At 56.2% G+C, this 22,449-nt stretch overlaps 1 protein-coding gene across 3 annotated transcripts in view; it reads left to right on the forward strand.

Moving 5' to 3' along the window:
* Window positions 1-22,449, forward strand: part of COL15A1 (collagen type XV alpha 1 chain) — a 109,599-nt gene that overhangs the window by 51,780 nt on the left and 35,370 nt on the right. For all 3 annotated transcript variants that reach the window (XM_045296602.1, XM_045296603.1, XM_045296604.1), the window contains exons 6-13: window positions 3,361-3,505; window positions 8,052-8,164; window positions 11,618-11,764; window positions 12,941-13,099; window positions 13,833-13,967; window positions 14,412-14,549; window positions 21,829-21,927; window positions 22,260-22,385. In XM_045296602.1, the coding sequence (XP_045152537.1) occupies window positions 3,361-3,505; window positions 8,052-8,164; window positions 11,618-11,764; window positions 12,941-13,099; window positions 13,833-13,967; window positions 14,412-14,549; window positions 21,829-21,927; window positions 22,260-22,385 (1,062 nt within the window). The remainder of the gene's footprint in view (window positions 1-3,360; window positions 3,506-8,051; window positions 8,165-11,617; window positions 11,765-12,940; window positions 13,100-13,832; window positions 13,968-14,411; window positions 14,550-21,828; window positions 21,928-22,259; window positions 22,386-22,449) is intronic.

Genomic DNA, 22,449 nt, shown 5'->3' on the forward strand with positions numbered 1-22,449 from the left:
CAGCCAGCCTCTGCTGACACCGGCTTGTGTCTAATGGCTGGGTTAGGATGAACATCCCTTGGCTCTCAGTCCTGGCCGAGCACCACCAACACCTGTGGGGCAGGATGTCAAGTCTGAGAAAAGATGCTCACCTGGGCTGCATACCCGGCCATTCACATTCAGTAGGCCTGGAGGGAAGGGAACCCTGGTGGCATCTTGGGTTGCTCACTGGGCTGCTAACCACAAGGTCAGCAGTTCAGAACTACCGGCCGATCCTCGGGAGAATGAGGGGGCTTTCTACTCCTGTGAAAAGCCACAGTTTCAGAAATTCCCAGGGGCACTCCTAGCCTGCCCTATAGGTAGTTTTTGATTGGAGGCCTGGAGGGAGGTCCTGGAATCTGGATGTAGAGGGAGCGCTCTGGTGTGCTTCTGACCCACAGCCAGGGCTGAGGGCCTCTCTGGTGAGGGCACCCAAATGCTAACAGCTTCCCAAACATGCCAGCCACCTCCCTCTCCTTAGCTGAAGGTCACCTGGTGCAACCACTAGCTTTGAGGTCGGCGGGAGTGGCCAGTTATAGGAGAGCTCGGCTGTTTGGACCTGCCCAGCTGCGCCGCGGGACCCAGGCCTAGCGATTTGCTTCTGTTTGTGGAGAGAAACACTCGGTCCTGCGTGGACAGAGGTGGGGGGCAGGTGGGGGAGGCTCATGGCGATGGGTTTGTACCTCAGCTCATCCCGTCCTATTTGCCCGCCCTGTCCTTCCCTGCCCCCCACTGAAAATGGCCGACCCTCCTTCAGGAGCTTGCCCGGGCCTCCTCCTGGAAGGCCATGTGGCTGAGTCTCCCTCCGGGCACTGGACTCTCCCTTCTCCTGTCCCGCGTCACCTTACATCCCAGGGAGCTGTGTCTGGGTCGGCAGTCCGAGGGCAGGCACGCTGCCCCACTCGTTCATTCTTGGTCTTCAGGACTCGGCCAGGGACCGGCGCGTGGCCCGGTCTCAGGAAGTGACTCGACATTCCTGGTTTATCACAAACCATGCTGACCCCTGAGAGCCGACAATGCCCTGCTTGAAGCAGCACCCTGCTGCCCCACCACCGAGGGTCAGCTCAGCTCACCAGAATGGAATCCTGCCCTTGGGCAGGGGCTCTCCCTGCCTGGCTGGCAGTTTGCCCAAACACACTGGCGGCTGATGGGCCGGAGTCTGTGGTGTCATAGAAGCCCAACGGTCACACTTGGTGCCAGAACACAGCCCGCCGTTGCCTCAGCCCCTGTGCTCGCCACCTCCCACCCGCCACCCTGCCTTGTCCCACAGCCGGAAGGCCTTAGAGAGCAGCCTCACCCTGGGCTCTCCCGGGCTTCCTTGGCACCATGCTGAATGGCTTCCGCTCACATGCCTCCCCAGGAGAGGAGAGGGCCCGCCCGGGGCAGGAGTCCTCATACACCCTGCGAGGTGGTATCTCCAGCTGGGAGACATGGCCAGTCCTCCTTGGTCTTCTCCCTCTGCCGGATGGTGCCGGTCCTCTGCTTGCCCACCGCTGTCCTCGTTCCTGTCTCGCTGGGCCTCCTGGTGCCGTGGCCTGGGCCTCGCTTCCCTGGGCTATACTCTCACTGCTGCCAAGGGGAACTCCAGAGCCCACCGCTGACCCCAGTTACCTGCCATGGCCCTCACCCAAGCCACCTCTGCTCAGCAAGGAGCCAGCCTCCGTGTGCCCAGCGCCAGCTTCTGTTCCCTGCTTCCCTGCATCATTGATTCAAGGTGTCGGGCCCAGTGAATGGCATGCCCTTCCTCGTCCCGGCCCCTCCCTCCATCTCTGTCCTCTGAGACCCCTCTCACTCTTCACGGCCTGAGTCCCTGCAGCTTCCCGTCGTCCACGGCCCTCTGGACACCTGATGGCACTCCGAGCCATAGAGGTGTTTCTGTAAAGCACGTGCCCCGTGTGTGTTTTCCATCTTTCAGAAGCGCAGGTGAGCAAAAAGACAAAGCGCTCACCTTGCATGGCAGCCCCCAGTGAGGCTCACTGTCCGGGAGTTGTTAGTTGTTCTTTTCGGAATCTGAGAGTCTACGGAGCCCTGGTGGGGGAGTGGTTACGGTCTGGGCTGCTAACCTCATCCTCAGCCGTTTGCAACCACCAGCTGCTCCCTGGGAGAAAGACAGGCTTTCTACTCTGGAAAGAGTGACAGTCTCAGAAGCCCACCCGGACAGTTCTACCCTGCCCTATACGGTCACTCTCAGTTGGCATCGACTTGATGGCAGTGAGTTTGGGTTTTTTTGATGCCCGCTCATGAGACCCGCCTCGGATGGGGCCCTGTGCCCAGCCGTCCGTGCATTTTCTACCCCTGGAGTGTCCATGCTGTCCCCGTGTTACAGAGGAAGACACGGAGACGGGTGAGGGTACGTGACATGCCCAGCTTAGCGAGGAGGCGCAGAGCGGGGGTGTGACCCTGGTCTGACTGGAAGAACTGAATCGTTAAGCCTCGAGTTGCTCTGCATTTGGTTTGGTTGTCGTGGTTGGGTTTTCGGTATGATTTTCTCGCTGTGAAATCCAGGATAGGTAAATCGAGCGGGACAATAACTAGGTTAAGAGCTCCTTAGGGCTGTGGCAGGGGAGGTGGGGGGTAGTGGGGAGCTAAGGATAACAGGTGCAAGAATGAAGGCGCTGTTCTAAACTTGATTGTGGTGGTGATGGCCCAATGCTTCCTAACACATTTAAACCACTGAATGACATGATACACGGATCACATGCCAGTAAGACTGTTTGAAAATAGCCCCTAAGTTACAGGCCCCTTTAAAGATTCCCCTTGTTCTGATGGACCAGAGATTCTGGTCCAGGTGGATCATCATACCCTGGATTCTGCCATCAGAGAAACTGTTTCCTAGTGTGAGTCAGGACGCACTGGACATGCTGCAATAACAAAGGAGCCCCGAAAACAAGACCAAGCTTTGTTTCCTCGCTCACACCACATGTTCAGCACCTGTCGATCGCCGGATCCTGCCACTCTCTGCTCAGCCCCCTCAAGCTCAGCCCTGGCTTCCATGTCCTACTGCACTAGGGAGCCCAGCCCCGCTCATCCTTCTGTGCACGCATTCTTCCATCTGACAGCTCCCTCCCTAGCAGCTCCTTTGTGTCAGCCGGGGGGTGGGTGTCACAGAGCTCAGCTGAGATGAGTAGAATGGCACTGTCAACGGAGTAGCATTTATGCATTCTCTCCAGTGTGCACCTGCCTCAGGCCCAGGGAGGGTCTGTGATGGCCCAGGTGCACGGCAGGTGGGTCTAGGTTCTCTTGCGGGTTTCACCTGTGCTTGCGGATATTAAACCTGCCTTTTGAAACAGCTTTCTTCTTCACTGCCGACTGAATGCCGGGGCTCTTGTTTCCGCCCTTCAGCCGGAAGCAGCAAAGGCAGACCCCATCAACATGCCTCCAACTCTCGCGCCCCCCTCTGAGGACGTGGAGCTATCCGGCGAGCCTGTGCCTGAGGAGACCCCAGAAGCCGCCAACCTGAGCTTCGTGCACAGCCTCTCCGAGCAAGGCAAGTCCTCACGCCCCTTCCCACGCCGCGGCCTCTCACGGCGCGTTCCGTGACGTGGGTAGATGAGAACCTTTGAGGAAGGACTTCCTGCCCCTCCTTTCGTGGCAAGAGCAGGGACTCACGTCACAGAGAAGCAGCTCACCGGAGGTGAGGTGGGCCTCCTGGCCACCCTGCCCCTGCCCTTGCCCCCTGCCCCTCTGCCCAGGCAGAAGTAGCTCCAGGAGGGGTCCAGAGCAGATCTGTCCCTAGGCAGCTGCTCCGCCTGTGCCCAGGCCTGAGCTGGCCGGGCCTGTGCTCTCTGCCCTTTCTCAGAGGGGCTGGAGAACAGCTCGTGGCGGAACTAGGGGCAAGCTCACCCTCCACAGCACTGTTCCTCCAGCCAAGCCCCCCCCCCCACGGGGCCTGGCTGGTCAAATTGTATTTTATGCATATGTGCAGCCCTAAAGGAGACCCAGGAAGCATTCAAAAGAGTCACAATTCAAAACTGTCTATGTGCTGTGACTCTGATTTGCACGTGCTGCGTATACATCAAAACAAGCCAAGAGCCCACGCCGACTCACAGAATCCTGTGGGTTTCCGAGACTGTAACTCTAGACCGGAGTAGAAAGCCTTGTCTTTCTCCTGTGGAGCAGGTGGTGGAGCAACTCCTGACTTTGCAGTTAGCAATCCAGTGAGGAGCCACTTTAGATATGATGTCTGTTGGGTGGGGATTCGCTTGCTAACTGAGAGGTCAGTGGTTCAAGCCCACCCGTTGCTCCAAGGGAGAAAGATGAAGCTCTCTGCTCTAGAGGGATTGGCAGCCTCCGAAACCCCATGGAGGTCACTGTGAGTCGGGACTGACTTGAGGGCAGTGGGTTTGGGCTTCTTTGGTCTGGTGACGTGCTTGGCTACCCACCAGCTGGTCCGCAGGAGAAAATGCCTGTCCTCTGCTCCTGTAATGGGGACAGCCCAGGAAAGCCCCGCGCGGGGCAGCTCTTCTCTGTCCCAGATGCTTGCTATGAGTCAGAGGCCACGTGGCAGCCCCTGGCAACGCCGTGATGAGTGAGGAGGGAGACCGGTGGATCTCTTGCTGAGAATTCGGTCCTCGGAACCCCTCCACCCCCCCACTCCCCCAGGAGCACAGCTCTGCTCTGACACTCGGGTCTCCGTGAGGCACAGCCCACTGGGTGACGGCGTGTTTGCTTTTGTGTTTTGCTGGGGGAGTAATGTGGTGCTAGAATAAAATGCCCTGAGTTGCTATACGTCAGTTCTCTCTGGGTGGCAGGGTTATGAGTGGACTGTAGTTCCCACCTGTGCTTCTGTACACGGCCACGCCCCCTTATCAATGCACAGGTGATGATTGTTTGTGTTTCTGCCATCAGTTAAGGAATGCTGTTGGAAAATCACCTCTTAGGAAGCCCGTGGGAGAGAGGAGGCATACGGTACTGAATAGAGGGAGATTTAGGATAATTTAATAATGTCCCCCTAAATCCTGAGGTGGAAATACTCCTGGGCCGGGACGAGGCAGTTTGGGTGGTGTCCCTGCTCTGCCACCTCTTGACTTCCAGGCCTGGGACAAAGTGCCTCATGTTTCCAAATCTCGCATTCCTTAGCGGTCCTCTGAGAGAGATGAGAGGTGGCCCGGATGTGGAAGTGGCTGTCAGAGTGAGTACTGCGCTCGGTGGGAGTCAGGCTCTGTGCAGGTGCCAGGGGCCGGTGGGGGCCCGGGCTTGTGCCTCTCCTAGGCTGGGGATGCATTCAAAGGCAGAAGAGGCAAATCCCAGCTGGTCCTCAGGTCCTGGCGCTGCTAGCCTGTCCCTGGGATGAGCCAAAGTGCTTATCTAGCAGATAAGAGGGCAAACGGAAACAACTTGGCTGGCAGAAACGCAACCTTTCTTCTTGAATGGACAGCTTAGGGGTTGGAGGAAAGGCACCAAGCCCACACCAGGCCTCTGGCTAGGGGCTAACAAAGCTCACTCACCTCCATCTAATCAATGCTGCCTCACAGTGACCCTATAGGGTAGGTAGAACTGCCCTAGTGGGTTTCCAAAGCTATAACTCTTTACTGGAGTAGAAGGCCTCTCCTTTCTCCCGAGGAGGGGCTAGTGGTTTCAAACTGCTGACCTGGAGGTTGGCAGCCCGAAGGGTAACTATTAATTTTATCTCAAATTTCCCTGACACCATCCTCGCCCCAGCAATGTGCTCCTCCTCCCAGAGACCAGACTCTGGGGCTGCTTGCACTGCTCCCCCTGGTGGTCAGAGCAGGGAGGACGAGAGTGGTTGGCCGGCTGGGGAGCGTGCCTGTGGGTGCTGGGTCACTTGGTCTTGCTGTGGGACCAGCATGTGTATAGCACGCACGCACACAGAGGACCCAGCCCCGCTCAGTCACTCCTCTCAGTGGGACTTTATTCCCCGCTGCAAAGCGGGGTTAATAGCAATAGATAGAGTGTTAACATGCAGACCAGAGCAGGACACACGTGTTATGTGTTGACAGTGTAGTGGCTAAAAGCGTGGACTCCCGTCCTGGCTCTGCCTGCTTGGGTCCTTATAGGTTGGACAGCTGGCCTCGTGGGAGGATTCCTGAGTGGGTGCCTGGGGCGTGCTTAGCACTGAGCCTGGGCTGCAGCGGGCATGCACTTGTGTGAGCATTGTTCGCACAGATGGGTGTGGGCTGGAAGACTAGGAAGGACCTCGTGTGTAAGGCTTTTCTGCAGAGATAGAAACTGCAGGAGAGGCAACCATACCTCTAGAAGGGCCTGCGAGAGGGACATGGCCTGGGCAGCAGAGCCGCCCCAAGCTTTAGAAGTCCGTGGTTTTGGTAGGGCCGTTTCCCGAGTCAAGAATTGATATGTGTTTCTTGGGGCAAGATTTCTGGTTTGCACAGTTGTGTAGTCAGTCTCACAGGTTTGTTTGCTGGTTTGCTTTAGCTCTTTCCTGCGCCCTCTTCTCGGTCGGTACAAGCACAAAAATTAAAAATGGAGTTGTAGCAAGCGTGTCTGGGACACAGCATAACGAGCTGAGCATGTGCATAAGCCCTTTATTCCTAGTTCCAAGCCCGGGTGAGTGCTGGGATGGCCGGCTTAGGTCGCCCAGCAGTCGCCAGTGTCCCAGCTGTGCATGGCCCTGAAATCAGTGCAGCCTGGTCTCTCAGGAAGAACAAGTGTGATCTGATAGACACCCGAGGCGGAGACTCACAGATCTCATGGGTTCTCTGACAGCGTCACGCTTTCTGCCCTGCTCCACAAGGCCATGTTCTGCAGCCTGCCGTCTCCCCAGAGAGGGCCTGCCTCCTGGAGGCCTGTTTCACCTGTCCAGCTGGTGTTTCCTCCGGAGCCTATCTCCAACAGGACACTTTCTCCTCCTCTGCTTTAATTTGCTACGTTGCAACAGATAATGTGTTCTTGTAGTGAGAATTCAATCCACACAGAGTTGTCTATGCCCAGAAAGAACAGTTTCTTCCACTTCCTCCACTAATAGCCTCTCAAGGAGAGAGCTAATATTAAGCATGGTTTGATATATATATACTTGCCTATATTTCAGATAAATCATGTATCTCATATACAGATTACCACTCACGATGATGCACCTATTCCTTGTGTATCAAGATGACTAGGTTCCAGAGAACAAGGCATTAAGCAAAAAGCAGTGTTCTGTAAAAATGGAGGATGATCACATCAGATCACAAATGGAGGATTATGACATCACATCACTGTCAAATGACATCATTACACACTGCCAACCCCTGAAAATCATGGCCCAGCCAAGTTGACACGTAACCTGAACCGTCACAGCCAACGTTACCACCAGATACATGTCTGTACTCTCACTTACTGCCCTGGAGTTGGTTGCAACACATAGTGACCCAGCAGGACTAGGTAGAACTTCCCCTGTAGGTTTCCTTGACTAACTCTTCATGAGCGCCTCCTCTTTCCCCTGTAGAGCAGCTGGTGGTTTCAAACTGCCAACCTGGTGGTTCTCAGCCCAACTCATACGTAGCACACTTTACCTCCAGGGCTTCTGATATAGGTCTTTAGTCAGATACAGAAATAGTCTGATGGTAGATTTTTCACTGCGGTCATAATGTGAGACGTCGGATAATGAGGTCGTTGCTAAGTGAGGAGAAGGTGTAGTTGATTAACATCCATTGTTGACTGTATGCTGGAGACTGTCCTTTGTGGCTTCTCTGTATGGACCTGCTACATCCTTATAGCATGTGGGCTTCAGAACGACCCTGCGAGGTAGAGGTGTTATTATCCACTGTATCAATGAAGCACCTGAGGTACGGGCTAAGCAACTATCACAGATCATGTGGCTTGCAAACGGCAAAGAGGGGTGCAGGCTCCGCATTTGGGGCCAGAGCCTGTGGTCTGAACCACCAGCGATACAACCTTTTTAAGAGTATTTTTCTGCATCTTGTTCACCCTGCCCGCCCTGCCCCCACCCCCGCGCCCCACCCAATCCTGTACCATGGATATGTTGACAAGTCAGTAGATAAAGCGTTGTTTGCACCTTCATTTTCAAGACTGCGAAGTGCCATCACTGACTTCCGAATGCCTGCTTCCTTTAGGGTCTGGGGAGATCCTGAATGACACCCTGGAGGGGTTTCACACTGTGGACGGTGACCCCATAACAGACGGTGGCTCGGGGGATGGGGCCTTCCTTGGTGCTGGGAACGAGCAGGTGAGGAAATGGTGAATTCCATTCGTTCCATCCAGAGGACACGTGTCTGCTGATCTCACGGTGGCTGGTATTAGAAAGCCCAGACGGGTTTTAGTGGGAAGGCATGGCCGCCTCCTTCCTCATGGGGTGGGGTCCCAGGTCTCCAGAGGCCCTCCAGGGATGTCCAAGACAGGAGGAGGAGATGCCACTCAGCCTTGCCCCTGGCCCCTCACGCTCCCCTCTCCATGGTCACCACCTCCCCGGGCTCCATCGTGAAGCGGTCAGCCTCTTGGCCCTTGGAGCCCCGTCCATTCAGAACCAGATGACCTGCAGGACGGTCCCTGCTGGACTGTGTGTGGTGAGACCTGCAGAGCCAAGTTTAGAAAGGCTGGACGCAGTGCGGTACAAAAGTCACGCAAGTGCATTCTGCCACCATGACCCCTGCTAGCAGCCTGGAGGCCAGCCCACTCTCTCCCTGGCCCTTCACGAAAACTCCGTGCTCCCAGCTCCCCAGGTGATTATCCAAAAAAGTCCAGCCCAGTCCAAGGTAAGATCAGAAAGTCAGCAAAAACACAAACACAAGCCGGGCGTCTCCAGCAAGGAAGAGCAGGTGCTCAGGGATTTCCTCTCCGAGTTCTGACAGACACCTCCCTCTCGGCCCGGGTCTGGCCCGGCTGGGGATGGGGGTGGGGGGCAGGGGGAGGGAGAAGAGGCACCCTGTGGGAGCTGGTTGGCTCCATTGTGTTCCGGGGCCCACCCTTGTGTGGAAGAGGCCTCATTGGCGGAACTTCCTCTCCTGGGGCTTTTGTGACTTTGAAGGTTCTCTCCCCAGGGATCTTGCGTGAAGGCTCCCTGGTTGACCTTTGACTTCTTCCCAGGCTTCTCCCCAGACTCTGGATGTTAGAGGGCCATCTGGGGCAAAGTCTGTTTCAACATGGCCGCCATCACCCTCTTTGAGAGCCGTCGTGTCTTGACTATTTCTTGTTTGTCCCAGTAAAGCAGCTGCAGAGCAGATCTCTCTCTCTCTCTCTCTCTCTCTCTCTCTCTCTCTCTCTCTCTCTCTCTCGTTGTCTGCCTTGCTCTGGGTGGCTCCCTTTGTTTCTCCTTGACAAGAGTTAGCCACCAGTCCCTGTGTCCCCCACGTTCCAAAGGACATATGCCACTCTCACCAAGTGGTTTGTAAGGGAGCCCTGGGAAGGAAAAGCCATGGCGTGTTGACTGTTATTCTTCAAAGGTGTCCTACTCTCCAGGCACTCGCCCCTCAAACAAATCGCTGCCCTTTTTTATGCAAACTGTAGGCTGGCCAATGGAGGACCTCGGGCAGAACCAGTTTCATCGCCCTTCAGCTGGTCCCAGTTCAGTGTTCTGGCCCCTTCTATCCGGATGTAGGGGTTGCAGGATGCTTATTGAATAGCAGCCCCCCGCCCCAGGGCTTGGTTAGTACTGTGGGTTAGACATTGGGCTGTTAACCATAAGGTCGGCTGTTCAAAACTACCAGCAGCTCTTCAGGAGGAAGAGGAGGCTGTCTGTTCCTGTAAAGATTTACAGTCTCGGGACCCTGATAGAGGGTCACTTTGATTCAAAACCAACTTGATGGCAGTGGGGTTTTGTTTGGTTGGTTGACTGGTTTGGGGATTTACCTGAAGTTGAGTCAGCAAGCGTCTCATTTAGCACTGCATGCTGTCACGTCTCTGTGGTCTGGGATACGGGACTGACTGTGTCACATGGAGTAGAGCTGGAGTGAGGGTGGGGGCGTTCCAGTAAGTGGGAGAAATACAATAGCCGCTCCTTACGGGACCTTCCAAGACGCACGGCAAGGGAATGCGAATGGTCAGCCTCGCCTGTGCAGGAGTGTGCATGTGAAGCACAAGAACACCAAGCCAAACTCGCATCCACGGGCCCGCTCCGACTCAGCAGCTCCTAGGACGGAGTAGAACTGCCGCCGTGGGCTGCTGAGTCTAAATCTTTACGCGAGCAGAAAGCCTCTTCTTTCTCCCTCAGAGAAGCTGATGGTTTCGAACCTTTGGATTAGTGTAATGCTCAGCGAGTAACCCCTGTGCCACCAGGGCTCTGTAAGTAAAACAGAAACACCCGGGAAGACAGGTGGAATCGTTGCCATCCATTGGCAAAGCTGCTGTTTCCATTTTCTCGTTTCCTGTGCGCCTTCAGGGTCTCCCTGTGCATTTTCCAAGGGGCACTGAGTCCCGGAAGTAGAGCGGAAGCTGTGGCTCCCAGTCTGGAGAGGGCTGAGGAGACCGGCTCGCTGCCTGCCGTCTCAGAAGGACGCCCCCTCAGTAGCATTCGCCCTGGTTTTAGAGCCTGGCAAGGGTCCTGAGAGGAGGCCAGAGGAAGGCAGGCAGAAGCCCACTGTGGAGGAGAATGTTCCAGTACCAGCATCTGGTCCCAGCACAGGGTGACCCAGGAGGCGGTGGCTGTGCAAAAATGTTAGTCTGGGTAGACTAGAGAAACAAATTCATAGACACTTCTATGTGTATTAGAAAGAGTGTTACAGACAAGAACCATTGTATATGGAGAAAACATCCCAGCCCAGTCTAGATCCAGTCCGTAAGTCCAATATTACCCCATATGTCTGATACCAATCTATAAAGCCCTCTTCAGACTCACAAAGCCATGCAATGACACTGAAGATCACAGGCCAGTGGGTGGAAAGTCTGGTGGATCCAGTGGAGGTGGAAGCATCTCAGCACTGGTGTGGGTCTCCACGTGGCTCCTCCAGTTCCAGGGCTCTGGCTGCATCCACGTAGCTCCATGTAGCCTGTTAGCAGGAAGATGAAGCAGAAAGTGTGTGTGTCCGGCCTTCAGGGAGGAAGACAGGCGTTCCCAGAATCCTTAGGAAAAGGCCATGCCCACACAGAGGCCTCATTGGCTATGGCCTGATTGACAGGCTAGACTCCACCCCTTCGCAAGTTGACAGGAGATGGTGTAAACTGGCTCGAAGGCAAGAGGTCTGTCCTGCCGCCGTGGTCCGGTGAATCTGTGCTGCTGTGGGGCTTGGGTGGAGCCACAGGCACGGCAGTGCACCAGCGACTGACCAGCCTGTAAGGGGACCCGTGGCACTAGGTAGGTAAGCAGACCAGAGTATAACCAGCCATTCTGAGTCCAAATGGTAGCCTCGCCATAAGAATACAGCTAGAAGGGTGAGGAAAACAGGAGGAAGGGACACGGGATGCACATGGAAGAAGGTGGGGCAGGGGTGCTACGCTGAGGGCACTGTGGTGGACAAGAAGAAAGGAAAGGTGTGTGACCAGTTGAACGTAAAATTGACTGCCTTATCTGTCAGCCTTTACCCAATTCATGAGAAAAAGTGAAAAAGAAGAAGAAATTGCCCTGAGGTGGAGGCACTACAGAAATGCCCTTGACTGGGCAGGCCCCAGGAGCAGTTCTCTGGGGCAGACATGCTGCCCAGGGCTGTGGGCTCAGCCGCATAGTCTCTCACATCAGCTCCATTTTCAGGGTCCACATGCTGAAGAAGGCTTAGCAGCAACCGCGTCAACTGACGAGGCTGAGGGGTCTGCCAACACGACCTGGGAAACAGAGACTGGCAGCGGGGAGCTGGCCCCCTCCAGGTCCACTGAGCAGCCAGCAGCGTGGGTCACAACAGTGAGTATCAGGGGGCACACTGCGCTCCCGCAGCCCTGGGTGCTGGGGGGCGATGCTCATGGGAGTCTGCCTCAGAGGAGGGCCTCTCTGGACTCTGAGCAGGGAGACAGGGGCACAAACTGGCCCACCAGGTGGGTGGTTATGGGGCACTGCATGGTGCTGGGCTCCTGGCTGGCTCGTGGAGGCTCCTGGTGTCAGAATGGTAAGTGGGGCAATAGATGCTGGGAGGGCACAGGATGCTGGGAGGGCACAGAGGAGGGGCCAGTGGCCCAGCCTCATGGAGGAGGAAGTCCGAGGAAAAGATGCCGCCAGTCGGACCAGGAGGAGGAACTTCAGAGCTGGGGTCAGGAGGCACTTAGACCCGCAGGGGCAAAGTCTAGGGGCATGAAGAAGGCTGGAGGAGGATGGGGAGGCTGCTAAGACCATTGCGGGCCTGAGACAAAGGCAGGGTGCACAGGAATGTCCAGCAGAAAGGAGAGCCACTGGGGGGTATTGAGCAAGGAAGAGTTTGGGGGAGCCCCTTGGCCACCGAGGATGAATGGAGGCAGGGGATCTGTTAGGGGGCTTGGTGGTTCAAACCCACCCAGTGGCTCTGCAGAAGAAAGACCTGGATCTCATATGCAGATGGGAGCCTGGGAAGGCCGGGGGACCGCTCTCTTCTGTCGCATGGGTCCCTAGGAGTCGAAGTTCACACAGTGACCCCCAGCAACATCAAAGGGCCTGGCAACCTGTGTCCCATGCTGCCACTGCGCCAAGGCGTCAAGGCCTGGAGCGTGTCCACTGGACTTCTACACTTGGCTGCAGGGACCAGGGGAGAGCACTTTCAGGGCTGTGGGAGGGGTGGCCGCCAGACTGCACTGGGCTGGCGGGAGGACACACAGCTCCCAAGGAGAAAACTAGCACGCCCGAGGTCCTGGGTTCTGTTCCACACAGATGCCATGGCCCTTGGGGATGCCCATTCTGGGAGTCCCAGCACAAGCTGCTGGGTGACAGGCAGGAGCCAGGAGAACCCCTCTGGCGGGGCTGGCTCTGTACTGATGCACCCTGGGGGCTGGGGGTGAGGCCAGGTGAGGTGTGGCAGTGCCAAGGCTTTGAGGAGGGAGCGACAGCGTACTGTCTGAGGAGCCAGGGTGGCGGGTCCAGTGACACGGCCCCTCCCGGTGGCTTTCTTTCCAGGCTCCAGATAACAAAGGCAGTTTAGCTGCCACCACGGCAGGGGAGTCCGAGGTATCTGTCAGCAGCGCTGGGGAAGAGGCTGAGGCTGGCAGTGTGTCCACCCAGGGACCAGCCCCCTCCGTGTCCACTGCCGAGATCCTCGGGGAGGAGGCTGCACCGGTAAGGAGCGTCAGCGGCAGGGAGACGGAGGGTGTGGCTGGCAGCAGCCTGGCCTTCCTCCCTGGCAGAAGCAGGGGCTCCATGAGTCTTGGCTGAGGGAGTGTGTGGAGGAGTGGGTAGCCGGCCGCCAGCGGGATCATGTGAGTGCCTGCTCCCAGGCCCACCCATCCCTGGCCAGACAGCCCCTCACCTGATGTCCTTCTGGGGGAGGGGCCATGTTACAGTGGGAGGGGCGTCCAGTTCACTGCTCTGGCCAGTGTGCAGGTTGTGTCCATGAATATCCTCCTCCTCCTCCTTCTCTCCCCCTCCCCTTCCTCACCCTCTCCTCCTGCTCCTCTGCCTCTTCATCTCCCTCCCCTCCCCACCGGTGAGAGAACGAGGCCCCAGTGGGTTGCTGTGTCTTGGCCGAGTAGAAACCAGGCCTCAGGGAGCAGCTGTCTGGAAAGGGAAGGGCCGCCTGTGAGGATGGAGGGCTTCCAGCTCCTGGACCTGTGTCCAAGGAGACAAACAGGCTGGGCTGGGTGGCATGAGGGCCACATTCTAACCCCTGGGCTCCCAGGACTCGGCGAGGCTGAGACAGAGTGGTGGGTAAGGAGAGGGACCGCTGTACACACGGCAGTGGTCTGGTGTCCACAGGCCTGTCCACCCTGCAGCCCCGCACCCACGACCTCAAGGTCGCTGGCCCAGGGATGTGGGTGAAGTGGCATTGTCCCACACACCGGTTGCATTTCAGGGTCCAGAGAGTGAGGGAAGTGGGGCAGCCACTGCAGATGTGCCACTCAGCACCGCAGAGGAGGCCAGCAGGGCCCCCACAGACGGGCTGGCCCTCCTGATGCCCACGACAGCCCCTGGAGGAGAGAGCACTTCAGTAAGTCCACCCTGGGCCCTCTCTGCCTCAGCCTGACTCACAGGGAGGGAGAGGTCAGCACCATGGAGCGGGCCAGCTCCCGGCCTGCCTGGGGGTACGTTCCACCCCACGTGAGGGCAGCGGAGCTCCAAGCCCAGAGCAGGACAGTGGAAATCCTGGCTTGGTGTCTGTCCTTACCCCCTTCCCAAGAGTCAGAGCGGCCTTCCTTGCTAGGGGTGGGGAGTGAGCCTTGAGGGAGATGCTCATTGCAGGAGGGGATGTAGGAGTCGGTGGTCCCGTGACCCTGTTGGGAGAAAGAAGCATGTGGGTCGGAGTGTTTTGAATGGGACTAGCATCTCAGAACTGACCAGGATTGCTCTGCGGTCAGCTATGAGACGGAACAGACTCTGTGGCAGTGGGTTTGGTGGGGGAGGTGACCAGTTCCTGTGCTGGTCTTCTTCCCAGGGTCCTGGTGACGGAGCTCCATCTGCAACCACAGACCAGGCCCTGACCACTACGTGGGAAGACCAGTCCGGCAGTGAGCCGCCCATTGGGCCGCCGCTCCCCGCCCCCACAATGGCTCCTGAGCAAGCAGTCACTCCAGTAAGTGGCCGGAAGAACTGGGCGTGGGGCCTGCCAGGGCTTCCTCCGCGGCGGGCTTTCATGTGGGCCTGCCAAGTGCAGTGGGGGCCTTTGGCCAGTAGAACCCATGGCCAGCAGGCTGTCCTGTGCAGAGGGAGACACGAGAGGCAGACAGCTAGGTGAGCAGGCGTCACCTCCTGGAGCCCCGTCTCCCGTCTCTTTCACGGCAATGAGAGCCTTCTTTAGGAAGATTGCCCCATGGTGTGTGTGTGTGTGTGTGTGTGTGTGTGTGTGTGTGTGTCAGGCACAGCACCTGGGGCACAGCGCCTGGGGCTCTCGGCCTGAGCACGCAGTGGCCAGGAGGCTGGCTTAGCAGGGCTCACACTAGGGAGGAGTGGGGTGGGGTGGGGGTGGGGAGCCCTGCCTCCCTGGGTCTGGGCTGGAAGCAGCTTCTTTCAAGGCTCTGGGCCTCGGTTTCCCCATCTGCGGGAGAGGGCAGAGGTCAAATCGAGGTGCACAGGCTCTTTGGAAAGCTCTGCACACAGGCCCTGTCTCCATGCTAAGTCTCCTTTGTCTTCCAGAGACAGGAAGGCCGGGGCTGGGGCTCAGGGTGGGCGTGTGTGAGTCGGGGGATGGGATGGCACTTTGGCCGTCAGATTTTACAGGGAGGCAGTCCATCGGTGTATGGAGTCGGCTCCCTGAGTCACTCTTGGTCACACCCGCTTTGAAAACCAGGACCCAAGCTACTCGCTGCAGTAGGTCAGGAGACTCCGGACGGAGGAGTGAGATGGTGGTTGTTAGGAGCCATTGAGTCCGGTCCAGCCCGCAGCCACCCGATGGACAACAGGGTGAAATAGGGCCCGGTCCTGTGCCGTCCTTCGTGTGAGCCCAGCGATGCTGCCACTGTGTCAATCCATCTCGCTGAGGGCCTTCCCGTTTTCACTCCGCCTCTGCTTCACCAGGCACGCTGTCTCGCCAGGGACTGGTCTCCCCTGACAACATGTCCAGAGAGGAGTGAAGAGGGCCCCTGAATTCCTATTGCCTCAGAGGCTCTCCCCGTGTCTCAGGGGTTCCCCTGAGGCCAGGGGTCTTGTTTGTTGTTTTTTTTTAACCATCTGGCTATTAAGAGCGGTCCATACATTTGTTCAACATGTGAGCGTAGGCTGTGGAATATAGGAAGGCCACGTGGGATCGGTGCGTTTGCATCACGGTGCTGGTGAACACTGTTGAGAGCACCCTGGACTGCCCAAAGAACAAGTACGTCTGTCTTGGAAGAAGTGCCGCCTGACTGCCCGTTAGAAGGGCGGATGGTGAGACTCTGCCTCGTGTACTTGGCACATGGTTGGGAGGGACCAGTCCCTGGAGAAGGGCACGTGAAGTAGAAGGGCAGCAAAAAAGAGGAAGACCTTTGCTGAGATGGATCGACGCGGTGGCTGCAGCAGAAAGTAGAAACGTGGTGGCAATCGCGAGGATGGGCAGGGCTGGGCAGCATTTGATTCAGTTGTGCATCAGATCCCGGTGAGTCGCAAACACCCCACAGCAACACCCATTTGCTGGTCTGTTCATGGATTGGGGGCACAACTCAGGGCCCTCAGCACAGGCGCTGGGAAACAGAAATGTACTATGGCCTAGTCTTCCCTCCTAGGGAATTCACAAAGTGGGGCATCAGGTCGGGGGCCTCAGTCTGGAACGTGGAGATAGATGAGTATGATCTCATTCCCACCCCCAAGGAACGCACAGTCCAAGTGGGACAGGAGATGCAGAAGCTGTCTGTGAGCACACACCTTTTGTTTGATCTGGCCACACCCAACCCCCTCTGGTGTTAGTATGTGCATGATCTCTGTGGCATCAGGAGATTCCACGGGGTTCCGCTCCCAGAATGCCCTTGGCTGGGGTGTTTCCTGGGCCTCGGGATCCCTGTCTGAGAGAGGGATGGGGATAAGAGCTCTGCTTTGTAAGCCTGGCTGCACATGGTAGATACCTGGGAAGCTTTGCACAGGGCAGGTGTCTGGGCCCCATCTCAGACCAGTTGTTGCGATGTCTGGACAGGGGCTCGGGCTCGAGGGTAATCCAGTGGATGCCAGCTCTGGGTCCCTTTGGGCTAGCCCTGTGCCTGTGGCCCCATAGTACACATGGTGTGTGGCCTCTTCAGTGAAGCCCTGCCCTTGTCTGCTCTTCGCCCCAAGGTTTATAAATTCAGAAAACAAAGACCAAGCCTCCCCCATGGGCGTAGTGGTGGCTGGCAATGCACATTTAGGTAGCCCCACCATCCTTTCTAACGTTGTGTTACAGGAATGCTCCAAGTACCCACAAGGACTCGGAACATAAAATATATTCCACATTCCATCACCCACTTGGAACAGTCATCAATACTTGGCCAGTCTTTTGTGATCTATTCTATCCCCTACGGCAGTTTCTCTCTCTCTCTCTCTCTCTCTCTCTCTCTCTCTCTCTCTTTCTCTCTCTCAGAGGAAAGGACTGGAATAGTCTTCAACATAAATCCCAAGCCTATTGTTTCTCTCACATGTTACTAAGAGGTTGACCTGAGAGACCTCTCTCCGTAACCCCCCACCATGACATCACCCATTTAACAAAATGAACAAGGGGCAGCAAGAGAGCCCTTGTGACACAAGGGTCAGCACTCCTCTGCTGACCTAAAGGGCACCAGTTTCCGCACCAGCGGCTCCATTGGAGAACCATGTGGCAGTCTGCCTCCGGGAAGAGTCCCAGCCTTGGAAACGCTGTGGTGCAGGTCGACTCCGTCCAATGGGGCCGCTGTGAGTCCAAAGGGGGGTTCGACCGCCATGGGGTTGGTCGGACTCATTCAAATCAGCCAAAACCCTGGGCTGGTTGGTTGAAAAGCCTTTGAGGGTTAGTATGTGACTCTGACTCCAGACAAGAATGACACAGGTTGGGTTGGTATGTCCCTTGATTTTTAAATCATGATTGCCTCTCGCCTTCCTTTTCTCTTCCTGCTGTTCATTTGCTGAAGAAACTGGGTCCCTTGTCCTCAGATCTTTTGTGCTTTCTGCTCTGCGAAATTGGCGCCCAACAAGCCGGGCTGTACCGGTGGGAGCAGGGATTGCTTTGCTCTTTCTGGGAAACTCTTTGTCGACATATACACAGACTGACATAGAGTTATTCCCAAAACATCTGGTCTAGGATCTGCTGTGTCAGAAGCCTTCCTGTACGGTACACAGACGTTGATATCTGTGTTATCTTTAATGGAGAAAAGTCGGGCCTGGTTTAATGGGAGAACAATAAAGACACTGGCTGGTTGGGAAGCCCATTCCCACAATGCAATACTGCGCAGCTACTAAAATTCTAAGGAGCTCCAGTGTGTCGTGGCTGAGTCGTGGCTGAGTCGTGGCTGAGTCGTGGCCCGCATTGACTGGGAGCAGATCCCACTGAGGGCAAATGCTTACCACAATCATGCTAAGTGAAACAAGCTGGTTATAAACTTGTGTGTCTTGTGTGGCCTTGACGATTTCATAATGTGCTTATGCAAAGGGGTGAGAATGAAGCACCCAGACTGCTCCTAGTTGCCTCAAAGCGGTGGAACTGTAGGTGGTTGTTAGGTTCTGAATAGGCACACATCGTGGCCTTTTCCACCTTGGGGGCTTAGGGGTTTTTGAGGAAACTCTAGGAGAGACAGACAGACAGAACACACACACAGTGTTCATCCTTCCCTCTGGGACAGCACTGGTGAAGATCGGTCTGCACTTTTCAGGAGACATTGACGAGCAAGATGCTTCAAGTCCCGGGCAGCAGGTGTAGAGCCTGGTAAAAACCATCATGAGAGACAGCACGCACTGTGGGATGTCGCTAGGATCACCTGGAATCCCAGGGTCACCCAGAGCATATGGCCTGGTGGGTGGGACAAAGATCCAGTCAGGCTCTGCCTCAGTCTTCACCACATGGCTTCGCCTCCCCCGCCGCAGTGCAGACACACTTCAGACGGCGGCTCTCCCTCCACCGTGTACAAGGGTCTCAGATGCTGGCTCTTCTCCGCAGTATTCGCGCGCCTCTGATGGTGGCTGTAGCACCTGCCCCTTGGGTGGTTGTGAGGATTAAGTGAGTTGACACAGGGGTGGCTTGACCTCACTCCTAGGACTCGCTCCATGGATTCACTTTCTAGGGTTACTTTTTATTTTGCAGTTGTGGCCCAGGTCAGCCTAGGGCTCTGCCCAAGGTTGCACAGCTCCCAAGGGAGTTGAGAGTCTTGGGCTCTGGATTTTCTGCCCTTGCTCTTTGCGCTGTCTCCAGCCACCCATCTTCAGACACGAGCTAGGAACTGGTCAACCGAGCCTGCGGTGGCCCAAGCGAGGTCATTCCACTTCTAAGCACAGACCAGAGCCCAGGTTTTCCTGGGATCACGAACAAGCTCTCTTCCTCAGCCTGGGCAGTTAGGGATGGATCGAGTCTAAGTCCGTTAGGCCAATGCTTGTCTTAGTATAGCGTGTACCTTTCTGTACAACAAACAACTTAAAGAGACACTTCTGGACATACTAGACTACTGTTAACGTTTGTAATAATCACGTTTTGATATGGGTCACAAAGTACCACGGACTGTTATGTTGAACTGCTGTCTTTACCCTGAGTTTTTAAGCACAGGCTCACCTCCGTGTGTTGCGAGTCACGGATACCAGCGATTTTACACGGCGGAGGTTTGGGGCACCAGCATCAAGCTAGTCTGTTGGTTCCATTTTGCCAAGAGCTTGGCTCACTTTGTGTCTCCGTGTTCCATGTCGCTCATTTTCTCCGGGTCTCAAGCCTTTCACAGTGCTGCGGCACACTGAATGGACCACTCAGTGTAGCGTCGACCTAACTCTCGTCTGCACCGGGGCCCAAGCTGTGTGGCTTGCCTGTCGGTAGTGTTGGCTTTAACATGGAGGCTGGAACGGGAGCCATGGGGTCTCCAAGGCCTGCCTGTAACAGGCTTGGTGGAGCCTGGCTCATAACGACAGATGGTACGTGAGTCAGCCCCTTGCAATCTGAGGACTTGAAGGGCCTTAGAATTTTGGAGCGATTGGAAGAGAGACTTTGTCCTTCAAGTGAAGCCATGCATGTTGAAGCATGTTGAAGCCCGTGTCTGTGGAACGTGTCTAGTAAGCTGTAGCGCCGGTCTGTGCGACTTCCACTGCCGGAGTCTTTCCACTGGCCATTAGGCTGAGAGTTATCGGGGAGCCTGGTACCTGCCAGGAAGATGGGGGGCGGGGGAGCGGAGCAGGGGGAAGGGCAAACCCCACCCCCCCTCACCACTTCAGAGAGCATTAAGAGAGCTTGGCAGCTCCCCAGCCCATGGCCTTGCAAGCAGGAGGGTTTTTTAAATCATTTTACTGGGGGATCATACAACTCTTATCACAATCCATACATGCATCCATTGTGTCAAGCACATTTGTACATTTGTTGCCATCAACATTCTCAAAACATTTACTTTCTACTTGAGCCCTTGGCATCAGCTCATTTTTCTGCTCCCCCTTCCTCATAAACCCTTGATAATTTATAAATTACTATTCTGTCATATCTTATACTGTCTGACGTCTTCCTTCACCCACTTTTCTGTTGTCCGTCCCCCAGGGAAGAGGTCACATGTAGATCCTTGTAATCGGTTCCCCCTTTCCACCCACGCTCCCTCCACCCTCCTGGTATTTCCACTCTCAGCACTGGTCCTCAAGGGATCATCTGTCCTGGATTCCCTGTGCTTCCAGTTCCTATCTGTACCAGTGAACATCCTCTGGTCTAGCCGGATTTGTAAGTTAGAATTGGGATCATGATAGTGGGGGCCGGGGAGGAAGCCTTTAGGAACTAGAGGAAAGTTATATGTTTCATTGCTGTTACACTGCACCCTGGCTGGCCCTTCTGTAAGGGGATGTCCAGTTGGCAGGCTGGGTTTTAACCTCATTGTCTCATTTAGGCTCAAAGAGGATGCATGGGATGGAAAGGACAGGGTGGGCCCAAAGGAGCAAAGCTCTGTGCTGTGGCCGCTCCAGAGGACACACTGGCTCCCTCCCGGGTGCCGTGGGCATTTTATTTGGGGGTTCATTACGTCAGGTCTTTTAGGAGCTGCAAGGGCCCTGAACCCACAGACATGTAACTGAGAGTCTGGGAGAATCATACAAATAACAGGGGCTGTGACCTTGTCCCTGCTCACCATGTGGTGACCTGGGCCAAGGACACCAGTCCGCCTGTCTTTCCCACCACCACCCACTGCCGCAGTGGCAGTGCCAACTCAGAGCAACCCTATAGGGCAGAGAGCAGAACTGGGTTTATGGGTTTGTGAGGCTGTCAATCTTTAAGGGGCAAAGAGCCTCATCTTCCTCCTGCAGAGTGGCTGGTGGGTTCAAATCTACCTGGTTTCCAAGAGAGAAACCAGGAGACCCTCGCAGGTGGTCCTGCTCGCTCCCCCACCCCATCGAGTGAGCAACCCAAACCCATAGAGTCTACCAGAGCAATGTCGCCGCCCCCCACCTCCTCTGGCAAAGGCGCCTCCCTGTGTACTTGTAAGTGCACCCACGGCACCTCCCTGTGCCTGGTCACAACCCAACCTCTCAACAGTGCTCAACACACACACTTTCAGACATTTAATCAGTGGGGTGGTGGTTACGTGCTGGGTTGCGATTCCCAAGGCCAGCAGTTCAAGACCACCAGCAGCTCCTTGGGAGAGAGAGCCGAGTAAACAGTCTCCAAAACCCGCAGGGGCACTTCTACCCTGTCCTAGAGGGTCCCCATGAGTCGCATGGACTTGATGACCGTGAGTTTTGTCGTTCTCTGCTTCTGTCTTTATGCGTGAGGCACTCTAAAGGTGTTTCTGAAATTCCCTTCCTTCCTTGGGAGAATCTGATGCCATTCAACAAGGGTGGACCGAGTACCTTCTTGGGGCCAGGCTGGTGCTGGCTACTGGACACCCAGAGTGGCTCAGGATTGGGCCTCGTTTTGAGGCACCCCAGTCTAGAGGGACTGACACGTCCTGTGGCCACGGCATCAGATTCCGTAGGGGCCCGTGGAGACCCCAAGGAGGAGGAGGAAGGCCACCTGGAATTGGGGCACTGGGTGGAGGAAGCGGCCCTTGCACTGGGCCTGGAGGATGGGTCGGGTTTTTGAAAGACAGGAAAGGAGGCAAGGGTGTGGGCAGGAGAGCACTGGCTGGAGAGAGGAGCTGGAGACAAGGCGGAGAGTGTCACAGAGCTCCATCGGAGAGTGTCACAGCGCTCCATTGCCCAGGAGAGACCGTGAGCAGAGCTGTCCCTGGAAGAGTGGCAACCAGAACCAAGCTGTGGGGCATGTTTTATTCCTCCAGGTGGGCGTGGAACTCGAGGGCTCTGGGCTGGCCGGGAGCTCTGGCTTGGACTTCGGCTCTGGCTCTGGTGACCTGGTGCACAGGGAGGACCTATTAAGAGTGAGTATGATAGCTCAAAGACCCCCGTTGGCACCCTGGCTTCAGTTTGGGGCTGCTAACTGCTAGGTTGGTGGTTCAAAGTCACCAGCCACTCTTTTTTCTCCCTGCCTCCTTTTCTCATGGGTACTTCTGGCCTCCCTGGCCCCTGCCCCTCTCGGAATACCCCCTCAAGGGCTCCTCCTTCTCCAGCTGTATCTGGTGCCTCGGCCCCAGGCTCCCCACCTCATTCACCTCCAGGCCTTCCTTTGAGCTGAGTGCTGCTTCCCATGTGCTGAGAACACGGATGCCTAGTCTAGCTGTACCCCTATTCATCCCCTCACCACTTCTCACAGGGTCCCCCAGGCCCACCGGGCCCACCCGGCTCTCCTGGGACTCCTGGGACGCCAGGAGCTGATGTTTTCTTGAGCCCACCCGGACCTCCTGGTGAAGATGGACCTGCCGGTGAACCTGGGCCCCCGGTGAGTTTTTGAGGTCCCCTCCCCTCCCTGTGGCCATAGGGCTTCTTGTATCCAGGCTGGGCTG

Source organism: Echinops telfairi, unplaced genomic scaffold (assembly GCF_000313985.2).
Source record: "Echinops telfairi isolate 266 unplaced genomic scaffold, ASM31398v2 ScPeMD7_7410;HRSCAF=8448, whole genome shotgun sequence".
Lineage (NCBI taxonomy): Eukaryota > Metazoa > Chordata > Mammalia > Afrosoricida > Tenrecidae > Echinops > Echinops telfairi.